At 41.9% G+C, this 20,075-nt stretch overlaps 1 protein-coding gene across 1 annotated transcript in view; it reads left to right on the forward strand.

The window, feature by feature from the left end:
* The window catches only part of Ext1 (exostosin glycosyltransferase 1), a 265,534-nt gene extending 257,516 nt beyond the window's left edge, over nt 1–8,018 (forward strand). Inside the window, exons 10-11 of the mRNA XM_010619519.1 lie at nt 642–813; nt 5,251–8,018. Coding sequence (XP_010617821.1) covers nt 642–813; nt 5,251–5,436 — 358 coding nt within the window. The 3' untranslated portion in view covers nt 5,437–8,018. The remainder of the gene's footprint in view (nt 1–641; nt 814–5,250) is intronic.
* The last annotated feature ends 12,057 nt before the right edge of the window (nt 8,019–20,075 follow it).

Raw genomic sequence — 20,075 nt, forward strand, 5'->3', positions numbered from 1 at the left:
GCAAGACACAGACTAGTGAGCGTAGGTAGTTACTATTCCGCATCCATTGTTGTCTTCTGTCTTAGGTGGACACATCAGTCACACCTTAGCCTTTGTTTTTCAGTAGGCAAGAGAATCTTGTCCTCAGCTGTAGGACTGAAAATGCCCAAGGTATAAATATTTAGACTGGCTGAAGCTTGATCTCAGATTTCATCCCTTAAAAGTTCCTTGTTCCCCTTTCCACTGCCACCACCACCTCGATGAACCTGGATTGTTCAAATGATTTGTCTCAATGGGAGATCGCGTAAATTGCCTTGCCACCTAGGTACTTATGCCTTCTCACTGGCCTGATAGTAAAGTTAGACAGCCAAGCAATATCTGCAGCTGTGTGTGTGTCTGTGCCTTGTTTCCTCGCCTATCAAATGGGGACATTGTGCCTGCCTCTAGATTCCTTATGAGGATTAGATAAGGCCTTCTTCTGTAAAACACTTCAGACTATTACTAAGTGTACACTAAGTACCATAGAAGTAATAGCTACCTTCATTATCACCACGGTTGCCATTAGCGACACACTCGGGATTCAGAGAATGCTTATTTGGTTAAAACCCACTTGCCACCGTGTAACAGTGGCCCCCTGTGTAACCACTCCTCGGTCTTTACAGATATTATCACTACCTGTACACCCATTACCTACCAGCCAGCCTGAAGACCATGGTGGACCAGCTGGCCAATTGTGAGGACATTCTCATGAACTTCCTGGTGTCTGCCGTGACAAAGTTGCCTCCAATCAAAGTGACCCAGAAGAAGCAGTATAAGGAGACAATGATGGGACAGGTAAAGGAGCCCTCTCTCTGCTTTGCTCACTGGCAGTTCTGCCCAAGATAAGGAGGGCTGTGTTGGAAGCAGGATGAGGAGATATCTCTTCCAAGCACAACATGTCAGGAAGGAGTGATTGGCCCGTGGACAACTAGGAAAACACAGCCAGCCAAGGGCATCTGTCTCCTGAGAATATAAGCGTTCATGTACGGTGCCATGAGAGAGACATGTCCTCAGGTAGTCTTAGACCCTTTGGGCTACTGTAACAACACAGTCTAGCTACGGTGGCTTCAGTAACAGACATTGATTTCTCACACTTCTGTAGACTGGAGAGTGCAAAACCAAGGCACCATCAGAGTTAGCATCGGGCTGGGGCCTGCTTCCTGATTCACAGAGTGCTGTGGGCTTGCCGTGTCCTCCCATGGTGGAAGGAAGGGCAGAAAGCTCTCTGCGGTCCCTTTGACAAGGGCTCCGGTCCCATTCCTAGTAATTCCACTCCCCTGACATAATTACTTCCCGTGTTCCCACCTAAAATGGTATCACACTGAGGATTAGGCTTTAACCCTTAAATTCGGGGAGACAAATATTCTGGTCCCTAGCAGAATTAAAGACTTGCAAAGCATGTGTAGAAATATACCCTAGGTGCCTTAGTTAGTGACTGGCAAACCATACTGTCTTTAGTACAGCCTTCTGGCGGGTGCTTCTGAGAGAATGTGCATCACAGTGAAATACCAGGAGTCACAGTTTTCTGTCTTCAGCTCCTGAGCCAGCATTTATAAGCCGTAGGCAAGAGAGTTGTCTTCTGAGATTCAGTCAGCTCATCTTAAGATGAACATGGTGAAAATCTGCCTCACAAGGTGGAGGTAATACGTCTGAAAACCTTTTTAAAGGACAGTAAAATGTTTTCTTGGGTTATAACACTTTAGGACTAAAGATATTTTCAAGGAAATATAACCCAGAACTTTCTTTTTACTTATAAGAAAACCAGGGCCTAGAAAACTTACCAGTGTCACCACAAGTCACCCACGAGATGGGGGCAGATGTGAGAATTGACTCCTGGGTACCACTGATACCAGTGGTTTGTACCGCTGGTTCCCCAGCACCCTGGGCCATCCCTTGTATTGTTACACCAGGCAGGGGTCTGGGAGGCGGAGTGGTGGGGGGCTTGCAAAGAGCCCCTCTGCCTCCCCGGCTCTGTCCCTCACCCCAGCAAGAGTACAGGAGGTGAGGGGAGGCGAGGCTGTCTCAACACCGAAGTTCACTCCAGCACAGAATGAGGAACCCCAAAAACAAAAGTAGTGCAGTGCAGAGGCTTTGCTTGTGATACTGTGCGGGGGTGGCCTGGGGGTGCCGAACAGCAAACTGTGGTAGCGGGGAGCTCTGGAGATGAGCCTGTCGGTGTGCATCTTTGCCTTGTCCACTCTTCCAGGGTAAGCTGATCCCTAGCAGTGAGTGTTTCGCTGCTTAGTGTGATTTAGGCCAGTCAGGGTCTTAGCTTTTGTTTCCAGGGTAAGGTCTCGGGCACACAGCAAGTGCATGGCACAGAGGGCAGCTTCTCTGCACATCGTGCACAAGAGGTAGGGCTGCCCGCATCACCTCCACCACGTTGGCCCCAGGCCAGGCCCTCTGCGGCCTGTTTCCCCGACTGTCTCCAGCACCAAGCCCGATGGAATGTGCTGACGTTCATCTCTTGTCATTCTCCTCGGGCAGACCCAACACTCTGTGTGAGATATCAACTCAAAACCGTTAGATCTCTCCGCTTTAAATCACAGAGCATCCGTCAGGCTTGGCATCAGTTTAGTTCCGAGGCTTTGCCTGTGCCGTGTTGACAATCGTGCGAGGATCTACCTTTCTCAGGGAGAACTGAGTTGCCCCTCCTATTAATACCACTCGTGGCTTTTCATTTGCGAAATTCAGCAGGAGCAAAACATGGACAGGATAAGAAATTCAGGGAGCAAAACATGGACAGGATTTTAAGTTTCTCAGATTTAGTTTGCGAGTATTTATGGAGCGCTGGCAGATCGCCAGGCACTGATGTAGGTACTGGTTATGAGAAAAGCGCTGTCCTTCGTGCATAAAAGGTCTTGTGGAAAATTCCATTTCCTTGTAATTACCGCAGAGCAGGCAAGAGGATTTGCAAAAAAATGTTAATCTTTGAGGCTAAAAGCCCACTCAATCCAAGCAAGATGTATTGTGCACTTTTTGCTCAGACACTGTTTTGCCTGTTACCTCACTTAAAGTCGCAGCATCCGTTTAATGTCGTTCTTCAGACCTCCCTGGGATACACAGTGCACCGTGAAGAGTGGGACCCTAACAGCGTTTGATTGCAGAGGGCTGGCTTTGTGCTCGTCTCACAGATTTCCCAGTGCTCCTGAAGCACTCCTTCAGTAGCTCTCACATCTTTCAGAGACAAATCGAAATTGCACCTTCGGTTGAACTGGGTGTAGCCAGGGACTGTTTGCCCGCTTCTTCTCGTAGCCATTAGTGTTTGGAATGTTCGTCGGTGTGACCGGTGAAACAGAAGGGTGTCTTGCTCTAAAATGGTGCTTTCACTATTTGGGAGGAAGATCTTTTTCCAACCAAACACTGGTAGACCCAGAGTAAATGTTAAAAATTCAGAGGCAGAGAGACACTGGAGTAATCACCTGGACTTTTAAAAAAATCACAAGCAAGAATAAGAATGAGCTGAGGCTCTTCACAGCATTTGCATTTGTGTTCTGAGTGCTCTTGCTGGGTGTGGGGTCTGGCCCTTTGAAATGGCCCACAACGCCCATCAGTTTAGGAACAGAGCAGGATACCCATGGGACCATCTCCTCTGATAGGAACTTGGCCTTCAGGTTTACTTGGAGCCTTCTCCCATGTCCCAAGTAGAGTTCTAGTGTGAATGCTGCCTTTCCACCCTAAGTAAAGTAACTTCCTCTTCTACAAAATGTAGATGCCCTCACCTGGCTAGATCATCCTTTCAGTTTGATGTTGCAAGGTTCAAAGAAGAAGCTTCATGAACACACTTGGCAAATAGTATTTTATTACGTAGCTGCTCAGGACTAACTTGACATTTGTATTTATTTTTGATATTGTGTTCAAGTATTTAGCACTTGTGATTTTAAAGTGACTTCTAGTGATTTTTAAAGCGACTCATACCTGTCCGTGAAAGTATGTTTCTAAGAGTGCATGATGAGGACAAACGCACATTGGACACACACCTACATCATTAAAGAGTTGCTTATTTGCCTAAATCAGTTCATGGACTTTTTCCTTGTAATCTGACAACCCATCTTATCTCTTATTTCATAAAAACTTTAAAGACAGTATACTTAGTTCTATTTGAATATCAGCACTTAACATCATTTAAGCCTTTTTAAAAATCAGGGCCAATAATTGCATGATACGAAACTAAGCACCCATAGAAGCAGTGGAGAAGGCTAAAAAGATAGCTCTCTTTCCCACTTAACTAGAGCAAATCATTCTTCCTATTCAGGGTGAACAGTGACTCTATAGAATCAACTGCCTTTCAAAAATTAAACTTTGGGCATTTTATTAGAGTAGAAAATGCAATACTTCTTAAATTCCAAGAACAGAATTTTGAGATTTTAGTGGATAATCACATGAACGTGTTCCTTATTTATCACTAAACCCACGTCCTTATACTTCATGGCTGTCCCAGTAAAAAAAGCGTGTAGGGTAGGAAAAAGAAATCTCAGCTTCTGCATAATACTAGCCCTCAACGAAGGATAAGGGTTTTATTTGTTCCCTTCACCAATACATGTGACCTTTTATCAAAAGATTCAGGGAGATCGTTGTAAAGGTAGAGAGACAAAAGGGAGGGAGAAGTGGATAGGAAGACAGGCTTCTGAAAATTGATGATTGATATTTCAAAATCAGCCAAGTAAACAAAAAGAATTTAAAACTCTCTTTGAGGATCAGGGATTTGGCTCAGTGGTTCTGCTGCCTGCCTCGCAAGCACAAGGGCCTGAGTTCAAGCCCTGGTGCCAAAAAAAACTCTTTTTGAAAGCAGAAATATGTGTTAGCCCTGGCATCGGTGCAAAGGGGAATTCGCCTGACACATGTTACTCACTGAGAAGAGAATTAGTCGATCAGCATTAGGTTCTGTTTTTAAACTTGTGTTAATACATGTTTAACAAAGAACACGTATTGGTTAAGATTTCATTCATTGTAAGGAGTTGGTACAGATACTTAACACATCTTTGAGAAACCCAGAGTTTGAACAAATTAAAGAGCAAAATAGCAGATAGATGAGAGGCAGCAGCGAGCTAGATCTTTTGCAAATAGATGTGTTTTCAACATGGACCAGCTTAGCATATCATGGGAGCTTTCAGGATAGACGAGCAGCAGCGTCCGTGCCCTCCCGTTGCCGGTCCACGCCGGTGAGCTCTGCGACTGGCTCAGGGCCCGTGCTGCTTCTCATCATCCTCTTGTCTCTGTCCTTCTCCCTAGACCTCTCGGGCTTCCCGCTGGGCTGACCCCGACCACTTTGCCCAGAGACAGAGCTGCATGAACACATTTGCCAGCTGGTTTGGCTACATGCCGCTGATCCACTCTCAGATGCGGCTGGACCCCGTGCTCTTCAAAGACCAGGTCTCCATCCTGAGGAAGAAATACCGAGACATTGAGCGGCTTTGAGGCGTCTGGCTGAGTGGGGTTGGGGAAGCGAGGAGGGACAGGGGTCTAGCTGCTCTCTCTCTTCCCGTGCAGATCCGCTCATCAGCGGAGCCAGATTGTGCCAAGTATCCAAATAAACTTAGAGAAACACAACGACAAAACAAAAAACGGCCAATGAGAACTCGACTCCTGGCCCCCGGGACTGCATCGGACTTCTCCAACTCACCTCTGGCTTCTGGGTCCCAAGACTAGGTTGTGTACAGTTTAATTATGGAACATTAAATAATTATTTTTGAAATGATTGCTATGCAGGTTTAAACTTTTTTAATGATCAAAACTATTAAAAACCAGAGTTCTTTCTTTAATCAAAATGGTGTTGGTCGTGAGTGTTTCAAAGCTGCTGCTCCTCTTCCCACAGATTTCATTGCCATCGGTCACGCAGGGTTTCCTGTCACGACAAAAGCTCAGACTTCATGGTAAACACAATAAGTCCCTCCGGCCGGTGTCAAGAAATAGCTGAGCGTACGTTAAGACAAGTCCTCTGTCCCACCCTGCCAGTCCAGTTGCTTTCCAATCTGAATTTTTTAATCCACTTGAACTTTTTATCTCTAAAATGTTGCTGCATGAGAGAAAGTATTATGACTTCCAGGTAGGCAGCTCTAGTTGAAAACTTTGTGTTTGAGATATAGAAGTATGGTAATCTTTTTTCATTGGGGGCTGGGGGGATTAGTACCAAGAAAACACTAGCATAATTAAGAAGCTCATATTCGGTTTCCACAAAGAGCCATCAGCTGTCCCACCAATGTTTTCAGTGGCTGGAGAAGTTGACCTACAGTGGTAACCCAGTGCTTAGATAAAAGACAGATCCAGCCCACTGACGTATGTCTGATTAGGAAAAGGTTTTGACTTAGAGACCAACTGAAAATGGATATTTTGGAGGAAACATTATAAGATGAGCTCTTTACTGTTCATGGAGACCTCAAATTTTGGAAGCGTCTTTGCCGAGAAAGAAGTCATAATGTATAAATTCACACCACTGAACAAGAGAATTGCTGTGAAATATCTCAGCATGTCCCTCCTGGTGAGGACTCGCATATCATTTTTGGTAAAATACTGTTTTAAGCAAGAATTGGGTAAAAGAAAAGAAGCAAATGGGAATACTTTTAAATTTTATTTTAATTTTTAAATATGTAGAGAAGATTAGTTGTGTTTCTTGTTGGGAAGAACATTTTTATTCCTACAAATGCCACCCGGAGCTTATAGTGGTTGTGAAACTGCAAGAAAACCACATAGAAACCCCACAGACCCTATCACTTGGCTCCATTGTTTAAAAAATATATATAATAATGGAGACTTCTGGTATTAAATGCTTTCTTCTACTTGGAAGAGGCAAGAGAAGAGGGACTAGAAAGATTATTAGACCTCACCTGTTATGCAGAATAAACAATAAGCACTTTTCGTCTCTCTCTTCCCCCAAACTCTCATACATTTATTTCTAGTTTTGTTTTCAAAGAACAAGAGCTGATCGGAGTTATGTTCCAATAACTTTCAAGCCACTGGCCGAGGTCAGTGGAAACCATCAGCTTAGTAGACTCTAACTCATCCTTCCTGTGTAGACATCTGGGAGCAAAAGAGGACCTTGCACTGCTAGCTGGGAGGGGCTGCTGTAATTAGGAGTAAAAAGCAGTGTTCACAGAGGCTGGGAGAGATGGTTCCCTGGGCAGTGGGCAGCAGAGCGAGGACGGGAGACCACGAGTCCTGATGCTGTGTTGTGAGAGCTGTGTACAAAGTGCAGTGCCATTAAAAAGCAGCTCTTGTGTAGCATGTGATCAGAGCAGTTCCCTAAGTGTCTGTCATCCGCTTTGGCTCCTCCTCTGCCCACACCCTCAGGCGTGTGGCGTTGTCCGCTAAGTAGATGTGATATTCTCTTAGGTATTTGTTGAAAAATAACTTGTAGGTCCTGACACTTGCACTTGTGTTTTTCTATAAAATGCCCCCAAAAGTTTCATGTCACTTAAATTGCACTTCTCAGCGTGATAAAAGGTTAACAATCCTATTCACCTGCCCTTTGCCAATTTGTATTTATTTGCAGAGCTGGAGTATTGGCCTGATGTCTTTCTCCTTCACAGAAATGAATGCAGTGTTTGCCTTCACGATCCCAAGCCAACCTGAAACTTGTCAGCTTGGCTTGTGAAACAGAGTCCCTGGCTGTACCAGTCAGTCCCACGAGTGGCTGTCAGGATAGATTTCCCTGTCAAAGCCCTAGGGCAGAGTGTCCCCACAAACAATGTGTTATATGAAAAAATATGGTAACTATAAATGAGATCTGGATCTGACTCACTTTTTCTCTACTTTAAATCTCCATGATTTCATTGTGTGTCTCTCTCTGAGTGCATCTCTTTGGCATGCTGGCATTGTGTTCTTTTTGTGCATTTGGAATACATAGCTGGGAATTGAACGACCTAAGCAAATCACTGAGGCCCAACAGTAAGATGTGATTTTAATTTTCTTAGGAAAGAGTTGTATATCATATTGCAGTAGGTTTGATGAGTCATGTCTATTGCCGTAGGGTGTCAGGAGTTATTGCATGGCCAACTTTAGGGATAATCAGGGGTCCCTAAGGGGGTTAACACATGCTGGTAAGATGCTAAGGGCAGAGAGTGTAGTGCCAGCCATATAATGAATTACATGGACGACTCAGCCATTTAGGATTTTCCAGCACACACAAACCACCACTTAGGGTTTCCGCAGTAGGACATGTAGTCTTCAAAACAATTTTTTTTAAGCTGGCTATGTATTTATTTAAGTGAAAAGAATCATACATACCCAAGCTCACATGTACATTAAACATAGCACTTTCATTGCAAATACAATGGCTCAAAGTTGAGACTGTAGAGAAAAACCCATGCAATAATCATTGTCATCCTGTCCCAAAAGATGGAAACAACCAGGTGGGCCCACCTGGGTACGTCGGCACCCTTTCTAGATGTGACGCTGTAGAAGGAAGGAGAATTTCATCCCTGGGACCTTAGCTGTGTTACAGTTTCATTTCTTGTTACAAATGGTGCTCAAAGAAGGATCAATCCTGGTTGCTTCCTTCAACTTCCCTTTTGGAATGAGTCTTGTTTTTCATTACAGTAGGCTATGTTAGCCTTTATTTTGGTGATTCTCAAAATCCTGGCAACTTGAAGGAATATTTCACCAGTGGCCTTTTATAAAGGCTGCTGAACCTTAATTTAATCAGGGGTCAGATGAATGATGTGAACAAGCCAGTATACTGTTTAGGAAGAAAAAAGCAGCACGCTTCATTTAAGAAAAAATGAAATTTTAATCAAAGCCATTCAAAGAGCAGGAGGAGGCAGAAAAGCTCGTCAGGTTAGAATCTTCATGAGACTTGCTGGAGAAGGCTGAAGTATACAAGCAAAAGCGGAGACAACCTTTCTAGATTTGGAAGTGGCCTATGTTCCTTTGGGTCTCAAAGGACCAGTTTTTTGGTGTTACTGCCATGAACCTGCAAATGAAAATGTCCCTGCCATCAAATAGTTAACACCACCGAAATGCAGCCAGGACATCTGGGCTCCAGGTGCTGAATTCATTTGCTAGCTTCCCAGTTATAACTGTGGGCAGGAACTGTACAGATGTCCTTCTCGGCCAGGTTTAACCCAGACAGTCCTTTCACTGCAGGCCTCATCCTCTTACGCATGTTCCATGGGGGCAGAGTTGGTTTGTGTTTAGTTCTCAGTGAAGCAGTATGATGATCAGACCGACCTAAACTTATCTTGTGTGCTCTGGACAGTTTGGGATGTGGAGATTAGATTATGCCTTGGTGCCAAATTTCTTTCAAGGGGGGCAGCATAGTATGTAGAGCATCTTGCAAAAGTTCTCTCCGCTTGATTCAGTAATGTTGTCCAAGAGCTCCGAATAGAAAACCTGTTAATTTGCACCGTAGTTTTGATAATGAAGATGACTCCCGCAAGCCATCTCTCTCTTTTGTCCTTTCCAAAAAATCAGAAGATTTTGTTTCCTTGATTTTTTTCCTTCGCTGGGGCTGCAGTTGTCTTTCATCTGGAATTCCAGCATACTCCACACCAAGAGGCCACGTGAGAGACCCCAAAACACGGAATAGCGTGGCCGCACCCTGTTTAAAATCTAGTCAAGCAAGACTTTCAGTCACTCCACTTCTGTAACAGTTTGTCTTTGAGACCTCATAGGTCATTTGTTTTCTGTGGTAGTTTTCTGTTCTTCTCCTACAGGATTACATTACTTTCTTTGTGGTTGTAATTCTTTCTAAAATTAGGGTCATGCACATGACCTGCTTACCATGTAATGAACCTGTATATTTATTTTGAGAGAAAAATATGTATGGGATATGCTGAGGGGTAGAAAGAAAGACATCTAAAACTGGAACTATTTTAGGTGGCAAATTGTAAAGCAAAGAAAAAAAAATAGTATACCTTATTTTGTATACAATGTACATTTGGGACAGAGTTTTCTAATATGTTGCCAATGTTTTTTAGTGTCACCGCAGGTCCTTTCTGAAGTGTTTTCCCCATTTGTTATAGATTATTAATGATTTAGTGCAGTTAAGCCCAGAAGTGTGTATGAGAGATTGTGCAAGAAATTATAAAGCCATAGATCTTGATTTACTTCACTGACCTGTGTAACTTTATGTCTGGGTTTTGCCATCCGAGATAGATTGTTTTACAGAGTGTCACCAAAGACTTTTTCCTTCCAATTTATAGAAGAAAAAAATTATTAATAAATGACATGACTTTTCACCTGCGTGGTTTTCATTCCATCTTTTCCTGTAGACTTCAGAAAGACACCCACACCTTGGAAGGATGTGGTGTTCCGGGAAATCGAAAGCTTCCATGGGGATCTGGAGGAGACGCAGTTGAGGTTGGACCACGTGTGCTTGAGGGAGGTCCAACTCCTGCAGCCTGGCTGCCGCCCAAAGCCCAGCCTCGTGGGGAGCACAAGGCCGCCAGCATCAGCCGCCTTTCAGGCCAGATGCAGCTGGTGCATTGGGAGCCGGCCAGGGCAGTGGCTGCGGTTGCCAGTTCTCAGCGTTCCTCCACGCGGAAGCGGGGACAAAGCGGCAGGGCCGGGCCCCAAAGCATCTGGAGCCTGACAGCTGTGGCCATTACCCCCCTCGGTTTCAGCTGCTGCCTGGAGCTCATGAATTACTGGCTGGCGAAGTGTTTATTAGCCTGGCATTTCTCACAAGCATTATAAATGGCTCCAGGTGTGATGCAGCTCCATGATTCAGGGCCTCTGCAGTAAGGTTTTCTGATAGCGATGAACCTCTTTTTCGTATTCCTCTCCTTTCCTCCTCCCCTCCCTACCTTCAAGTCCAGTAATGCCTCCTCCCCATCTCTTACCTGCTCCCCTTTATCCTTGGACATTATAGAAAGGATCTGTCACCAACTTCACCTATTTGCAAGGTCACAAAGGCCACCCTGGATTGGAAGTGTGTGTTTGCTTCATAACATCAGTTAAGTTTTATGTTCTGTATTTCAGTTTGCTCATCTGTGAAATGGTGACTGGAAAATCACTAAACACATTTTCTGAGCAACCACTTTCCACAGGGTACTGGGTGAAGCTGAAGGTAGGATGAGGTTGGACCAGGGTAGGCTCAGTGGGGAAGGGGCCAAGTCCCATGTTCCAGCCTGGAAGTCTGCTGGGCTGGAGCTACTCAGAAAACCCAGCCTCAGAACGTGACTGATGCTAGGCTCAGTCCCAAGCTGAAGGACAAATGAGAAGTCTGGTTGGAGAAATTGCTTGTCAGTTTGGTCCCATTCTACCTCTCAGATGTTTCAGTGAGCACTATAGCATGCAGAAAAACCTTGAGAAAATTACAAATTGCAGATGGTGTCATATTTAGGGTCTCGCCATTTTCACCACCAAGTCCACTCACAAGATGAGAACACTAGAAGTCATTTGTAGATGACTTAGTCATTCTACATTGGCTTCCCCTGACTTTGGGCAGTCTGTCTGGTTTGTAGGAAGGTAGGCTACCTGCCTATTGTTCTAGGAGCAAATGTGCTTTGGAGCGGGCAGTGGAGGTACTCACCTACTTCAGCGGATTCAGGGTTTTTATGAGCTTTCACCCTACCACAGATGCATGTCCAAGTGAAGTCATTTAGAGCAAATTTCTGGAGCCCAGCCATCTGCATTTGAGTCTTGACTGTCTCATAGTTTCAAGTCCATTAGAAATTTCTTGCTCTCTCTGAACCTCAGCTTCAGATTAGTCTATTCCTCACAGATTTTGCACGAGGATTAAATGAGTTCGAAAAGATGGTATTCTTAAAATACCATCTGTATAAGTGATCAATAACATGTACCTATTAGTGTTAGCTAATATTTTACCAAGACGGTTTATTTTAAGAATCTTTCCCTTGTTAACGAAGAAATATTCTTAGCTTAGATTTAATATTTCAATACTGATCCCAAATAGACTGATCTTTCTGGTATCATGGGCACCTCTGATTTTTAATTAAAATCCTGTTTTGAGGCCTACAGCACAAAATCACCATAAGAGTCAAGAATGGATAATCCACACACAGAAATTATGCTATGTTGCACTTTTATTTAACGGCTGAACTTCCTTGAGGGGTTATCTGGTTTTCATTCTTACTCAGTGGAATATATATGAAGCAGCAAAGGACAAAAATGAAGTTTGGGTGCCAATCTCTTTTTAAACAATTTCATGGCAGCTTAAGTCATATGAAGAAAGAAAGATATACTCTCATAACAATGTGAATTATTTGCCAGGTTACCTACTTTTCTTGGCCAAATCTACTTGTGAAACACGCCTAAAATGTGTCTTAAATCAGACAGGGTCAGATCAACCTATTTTACAGTAGAAAAAAGTTAAGCTGGGAAGATGAAGTATTAGAAGCTATTTTACCAGTTGCCCAAAGACCCATGTTATTTTATGTTCTACTTTAAAAAAAATATATATTATTTGCCAGGTTACCTACTTTTCTTGGCCAAATCTACTTGTGAAACACGCCTAAAATGTGTCTTAAATCAGACAGGGTCAGATCAACCTATTTTACAGTAGAAAAAAGTTAAGCTGGGAAGATGAAGTATTAGAAGCTATTTTACCAGTTGCCCAAAGACCCATGTTATTTTATGTTCTACTTTAAAAAAAATATATATATAATTTACTCCACTCCTAATCATTAGAAATTTACGTGTTTTGTAATTTGTTACACTTATGTGGTGAGTGAAATCAATGCTGTGGTAAATATCCCTAAAATATATCTTTGTCCACACCCAAAACCATTATTTTAGGGTAAGTCAGAGACATGAAGTTGACATTTCAAATGTTATCACTACTTTAGAGCTTTTTGCTTTACATTTGTTTTCAGTATACTTCATTAGGGCCTACCAGAACAGCACTCAAATGTGCTTCATAAAAAACTATGTAGATTTTTGAATGAGGAAATGAGAATATTTTTGGTTGACCTGACTAAGCTGACAGTTTTTTAAAGAAGGGTGGGACAATAATGCTGTCCTATAATTTCTAAGAGTTAGTAGTTTGAAATTTTTTGAAAAAAAAATCTATATGGAATATGTCATAATATTGCTGTTTAGCAGCCAAAATGTTGCAAAAATTTGGATTCCCAGAGGTAAAAGTAATGCCAGGTGCTACTCTGTGGCTTAAAACAACTTCAATATCATTCCCTTGCAAGGATTTATTTACTGAGATTAGCCTTCTTATGGGATGCATCTTCAGGTAGAAATAAAAAGAAACAATAAACTTCCCTCTCAAGTATTTTCCTCTTCCGTTAATATTCATGCCAAATAAGTCACAATAAAAGCATTTTAAATACCACCCTGTTTGGCAGCCACAGCCCCTCTTCAGCAGCAGCAGCCTGTTATTTACATGTTTTGTCCCCCCAACCCCCTGCGAGTCCCACCTCTCTTTATCTCTTAGGTGCTCTGATTTTAATGATGTTGATATGAATCCTCATCCAGTGGAGTTATGAGCCCTGTTGACAGTGAGTCTGAATTCTAGACCCAATGTTGAAGGAAGAAAGTCCTATCTTTGTTCTAGCATTATAGACACACTACAAAGTGGTAAGCATTACTCTATAGAGTATAGGAAGGGCGTAAGAAGTGCTCGACGCATTCACTGTCTGTTGGGGGAAGACTTCCTGGAACACATGCATTTACATGAGGTCAGAAGAAAGAAGTAGGGAAGGTAACTAGCAGGGCAGAGTGGAAAGGGCACTGGTCACATAAGGACATTGGCTGGAGCACCCTCCATCAGGAGCATGTGGCAGAAAGAAAAGTGAGAGCTTAGCTCTGTTCAGAAGACATCACCATAAGACAAAGGTCTGCTTCATTGAATTCAAAATCTTCAGGTAAGTTCTGGCTCCACAGACTTCTGAAAAGAATTGACTTCTGCTCTGGATAGAGTGTAGAAAGTTGCAGGAGATCATCACTCTTGTCCTTACAATAAACCAAGCCCAATTGGCTACAATGTCATGATGCTTAAATGAGCTAAATCTTGGGAAAGCCCATTTCTAGGACTACCTCATGGCTGCTGTCATCCTAGAGACTCCAGAATATTGCTGCATTATAAGGATGGGTACCTGCTAACAAATTTTGGGGGGCCACAAATGGGTGAGCCCTAAGGATTAGGATTTCAAGGTGACCTAGGTACATGTTGATCTTTCTACATCTGCCAAGTCTTTCCCAGAAGAACCTCACCAAGGATAAGCAGCAGGAAACTGAAAACTGAGTGCAGGACTGGAGACCAAGAGGGGCCCTGGGAGGCACACTGGACCTTCACAGAGTGAAAAGCAGTAACACACTAATGTCTAAGAATGGGACAGGTTGTTGAGTGAGAGCCCTTCCTCCTGAAATGCAAGGACTGGCCCTTGGAGGGCTGGGGAAAGAACAGGAAAGCAGAGAGAGGGCTGCTGCAGCATGTAAAAAGACCCCTCCTAGGTGCACTGATTCACCCCTGAATACATGGTGCTGCTGAACAAAGGCCAGTAGAACAAGAAAGATAGGAAGAATTCGCCTGAGGTTCACTTTCAGGAAGTAGAATTCAGCAGCCCTGCAAAGCTTCTCAGCAGGTCATGAAGGAGGAGAATCCCTTCAGCATGTCTAAGGCCTTGATCAAATGCAAGGCAGTGTCTTGCTGGGAGCCATGCAGGACAGCTTTGCTGAGAAGATACTCCGAGGTGACCAGGGTCTTCATCTAGTGTCATGTGACTTCTCTATGAAGGCTGGGGCCAGTGAAACAGCCTGGGGAGAAATAGATCTCCCAAGGTGAAGAGCAAAGGAATAGAGATGAAAAGCAAAGGGAATTTCTCAGTTTCTTAACATCTGCCAGCCGAGCTATAAAACAGGAAACATGGGACTTGGAAAGCTGTAAGCTGGGATTCAAAGCACAGAGAAAGATTCAGAGCCTGATGCTTCTAGTGCTCAGATCCTAAGCCCGTTAATGAGAAAGCCTTGACTCCATCCTCAAATATTTCAACCTAGAGGTGAACAGAATCCAACTAACAGCACAGTGAGACCCAGACCTGGTTTAACTACAGATCAGAGTGACTTAGCCCTCATGCTAGCCACCTGACAAAAAAGAGGCATGATGTTTTCCAGGGGCAATGTTACTTAACTCCAGTCCCTGCAATTATTGTATACACAATATCTGGCATATAATAAAAAGTTATGACACATGCAAAGACACAGAAAAATTCATCTGTAACGAAAAGGAAAAATGTTAATAGAGGACACCCACACATGGCGGTAACACACTGCTGGAGTTAACAAAAAAAGACAGTAATGTAATTATGGTAAATATGTCAAATGCTCTAGTGACAAAGGCACGTAATATTTCTGAAATGCTATAAAATTTCATCAAGAAAATGAAAACAATGGAAAAAACTAGATGGAGATTCTAGAACTCTAAAGTATCACAAATGAAGACATTGATGGGTTTACAACTACCTTAATGTAGTGGAATAAAGAATCAATGAACTTAAAGACATATCAACAGAAATAATCTATAAACCAGAGCACAGAAAGAATAATTTAAAAATGAATAAAGTTTCCTCAAGAGCAATACACCTAATAATATAATATATGAACAGTTGGCATCCTAGAAGAAAATAGAATGAATAAGGAAAAAATATTTGGAGAGATAATGACCGAGAATTCTTTGAAGTAAATGGGAGACATCAATCCACAAATCCAAGAAACTCAATAAACTCCAAGCAGGATAAAAATGAAAAGATAGGGCCGGGAATTTAGCTCAGTGTTCGGTGGCCTGCCTTGCAAGCACAAGGACCTGAGTTCAATCCCCGGTACTAGAAAAAAAAAAAAAAGAAAAGAAAAGATATACACATGTATACATACACATTTAGGCACAAAGTCATCAAGATATTAAAAACCAAACATAAGGAGTACACTGTGAAACTATTCAAAATGATGACAAAAAAAATTTCAGATAGAAAAAAAACAGAAATCTTAGAAACCTAAACAAAGCAAATTACCAATATGAAGAACAAAAGACATAAACACAAATTCTAGCATGTTAAAATGCCAGAGCTTCTTGAAAAATATGATTTACCAGAACTTACCCAAAGAGGCACTAAAAATTTAAATGGCTTTACACATATTAAAATACTGATTTTATAATAAAGATATTTCCTTTAAAAATATCAAGGCATAATTGGCATCACTAAAGATTTATATCAAATATTCAAGAATGATGCACAAATCTTTCAGAAAACAAGGGATATAGTCCAGTATATTCTATGAAGTCAGCATAATGCTGATAAACAAAACCTGAAAAAAATGACTAGATGAGAGAATTACATACTGTTATATTTCAAAATACACACACAAAACTTTTCTTTTTTTTGAGACAGGGTCTCACTATGTAGTTGAGACTGACCTGGAACTCCCTATGTAGCCCAGGCTGGTCTTGAACTCACAGTGATCCTCCTGCCTCAGCCTCCTGAGTGCTGTGATTATAGGTGTGCACCACCACACCTGGCAAAAAAACCTCTTAAACACTTTACACAGCATCCTTTTATATAGCAATATATAAAAAGAATAACTGCTGTGGCTTGGATCTTAAATGTCCTCTGAAATTTCCTGTGTTAAAGCCCTGGTCCCCAGCATTGTGCTCTGTGAAGTGGTGAACCTTTAAAAGGTGGAGCCTTAAGTCATAGAGAATGCAGTCTGGAAGACAATTTTTCCCCCATAGAATACAGCAATCGAATTTTGCTCTATCTCCTCTCTGCTTCCTGGATGTGAGGTGAGCAATTTTATACCACCATGAATGCCCACCCTGATGTGCTGCCCTCCAAAAACCCAAAACAAAGGAGTCAATTGATTATGGACTGGAACCTCCAGACCTTTGAGCAAAAATAAACCTTTTGTCTCATCTCAAGTATTTTGTTATAATGCTGGGAAGCTGACTAACAAAAAGGCACATCATAATCAATTGAAATTTGTCCCTGGGATGCAAATTTGGTTAAGCATTTCAAAGTCAACCGATGTTACTCATGTATTAACAAAGAGGAAAGGAATATGGCTACCTCGATATATGCAGAAAGCATCAATAAAACTTGTCAGTAAAATAGAACAGAAGGGAACTTCTTAGCCTGATTAAGGCTATCAGTGAAAACTCTACAGTTACAGTTCACTGATGAATTACTAGTACTTTCCTTCTAAGATTAGGAACAATTCAAAATCCACTATTACCATTATTATTATCATTTTAATAATGTATCAGCCAGGGCAATAATACAAGAAACACAAAGTTACCAGGATTCAAAAGAAGGAAGTAAAACTTTCAGCTATATTTGAAAGCACTTGGAAAACCCAAAGAGTGTAGCAAAACCTTTAACATTAAGTGACTAGATGAAAGTCTTGGTATATAAGATCAACATATCAAAACCGATGTTATTTAAGAAAAGATTGGAGATAATTTCCCTGACTAATTTATAAGATAAAAATTAAAATAGTGGTTGTCTCTGGGTTGAGATGAAGATGGGAAATAACTGGACAGCAGAATGAGGGAGTTTCTTAGGATAATGGAAATTTTTTCTATGCTTATTTGAGACTTGTTTTAATCATTATATTGAACTGTCAAAATCCAAGGGCTTGTATACTTCTATTTTATTGCATATTATTTATTATTCAATTTTAAATATGTTTAGAATATGCAAATTTTCTAGCAATGAAAGAAAGAATCTTCAAAGCGATTAACATCAGATGGAAAGATTCTCACCTCGGCTAAAGGGAACCCCAAATACTAACCAGTGGGAAGTTGTAGCAGCCTTTCCAAAGGAGCAAGGGTACACCTGAGACATTCAGAACCTGAGGTGTAGGCTTTATGCTATCATGAGATGCTAAAAACAATTAGTTTTCAAGTTTTGGGTAGGTTCTCAAATTCATCTGAGATTCAACCAATGCTCTGCCTCTGGCTGAGGGATACCGTAAGCACAAGCACACAATATCTGTTATACCATAAAGGACTCTCATCAACTCCCTGAAGGTCACGCATGTTCTCCTAAGATTTTACTTATGACAAGGTAAAAAATGTCTTCCTAAATCCTTGAAGTTGCAGAAAAGTACAGAAGAAATAGCCCACCTTTTACTAAATAAAATATAAAATTCTTAGATTCTCTTTCCAAATGTTAGATTCCAATTTTGCAAGAAAATTTCCCCCTCCATTTTAGGTGACATTTAACTAAATACTGCATGTCAAATCCTGTATTACTTTTTTGAAGTGTCCAAGCTTAATGAAAAATTATCAATTACTCGTGGTTCTCAAATTAGTTTGAATTCACTGGCCTGTGGAGTCTCCCTGGCAAATTCAACCCATCTCTAAATTCAAGTCACCTTAAGTCAAAGAATCAACCAGTGGCATGATACAATTTCTGCCACAGATCCACTTGCTAAGAACCATTGCCTACTTAGCCATGATGTGTAAAACTACTTCTGAAGATGAGAAAGGAGGTGAGAGGCTTGGGGTGGTTGACATTTTGCATTTTTGACAGAAGTGGAAGATTATCTGGAGAGTAAGACTAATTAATTTGCTTTGTTTTTCTTCATGCTCCCAAACCCTTGCCCCAGCTCTGACTACAGCATTTGTGAATGCATGTCATCTGACCTAGTTTTTTCAATTAATGAGTGTGATATTTTATCCCTTTCCCTAGGTAAGGAAGAGAACATTCAGATTTTCCACTGAATGTCATATATATCTATATCTATCTCCAATCTGTTTCCAACTTTTTTGAAGAAAAAAAAAATCCCTTTGTGCCAAGCATATCTCAGAAGCATTGCATGTTAGTTTCTTCCTTTTCACGCCCGAACTTCTTATTTATAGATTCTAGATACTGGCAGGAACAAATTCCTTCAGCTATTTTTTGCATAAAGTCTAAATACTTTATTCGGGCCCCCCCCTTTTTTCCCTGCCCATCAATTTGTAGTGACTATAAAAGTAAAACACCAAACAGCACAAAGGCAATGACTATGCAGTCCATTACTGAATCCTTAATCACAATAACAGCTGTGTTGTGTTATTTAGGTGAATACCTTAGACATTCTACACGAATGTTAAAAGCGACTCTCAGGATGACCACTTTAAAGCTAAGTGCCATTTTGAATGAGCACAGGTCACATATTCTCTGAGAATGTCACCCTACTGCCTCACTACAGGTGCCACAGCCCATGAACACTGGGGTCGCTGTATTCAGTTATAGTTACTCTGTTGTAACCTTCAAAGGTAAAGCCACAGTCATACGTGAAGCTACAACCTTGCTTGAGGGGTGTGATCGATGATGATGCAAATGAAACAAAAGAGGCAGAAAAGGGGAAGATAGGACCTGTCTCCTGGTGGGCAGAGTGAGTGACTAGCCCAGACAGCTGATGGTCGAATGCCCATCAACAGCACTAAAGGAGCTTTTAAAGCACACATAGGTTTCTAAGTCCCAGTCCAGAACATGATTCAAGAAGCATCAATCAATATATGTTCCTTACCATCTGGGTATTTTTAAATGTGAGCAGACAGTTCTGACACCTGGTCATATTTAGAAATCATGCCCAAACCTTTCAGGTCATGGATACCTTTTGGAATCCGATGAAAAGTATGTGCCAAGTTTTGAAAGGAATTTGTCTCAGTCCATTCCACCTGTTACAACAAAATGCCTTAAACTGTGCAATTTATAAACAATGGAAATGTGCTGCTCATGGTTTGGGAGGCTGAGGCCTCCAAGGTGTCAGGAGGATTTGTGCGTGGCAAGAGCCCATGTTCACTCTGCCCTCACATGGGGGAAGGAGCTCAAGGCTCGCTGAAGCTCACTTTAGAAGCACACTACCTGCATTCTAGAGGGCAGAGCCCCTGCTACCTAACGCACCAAAAGGCCCGATTTAGTTTTCCACTCATGAAATCCCAGGGAGAAGATGTAGTTTCAGATAACAGCAAGAACATATGGAAGAAGGTTGTGTGGATGGTTTAGCCAAATAACCAGTCTGACCACATCATTCTGCTACTCAGTGGTCCTTCACTGCCCAGGATGTTGAGTTCAAATGCCTTTACCTGGCCTGCTAGGTCTCTCATATCCTCACCCATGATGCTCCTCTGCCCAAGTTCCTTTTTTTTTTTTTTTTTTTTTTTTTTT

Source organism: Fukomys damarensis, unplaced genomic scaffold (genome assembly GCF_012274545.1).
Source record: "Fukomys damarensis isolate Sample0158 unplaced genomic scaffold, DMR_v1.0_HiC HiC_scaffold_5, whole genome shotgun sequence".
In the NCBI taxonomy this organism is placed as follows: domain Eukaryota; kingdom Metazoa; phylum Chordata; class Mammalia; order Rodentia; family Bathyergidae; genus Fukomys; species Fukomys damarensis.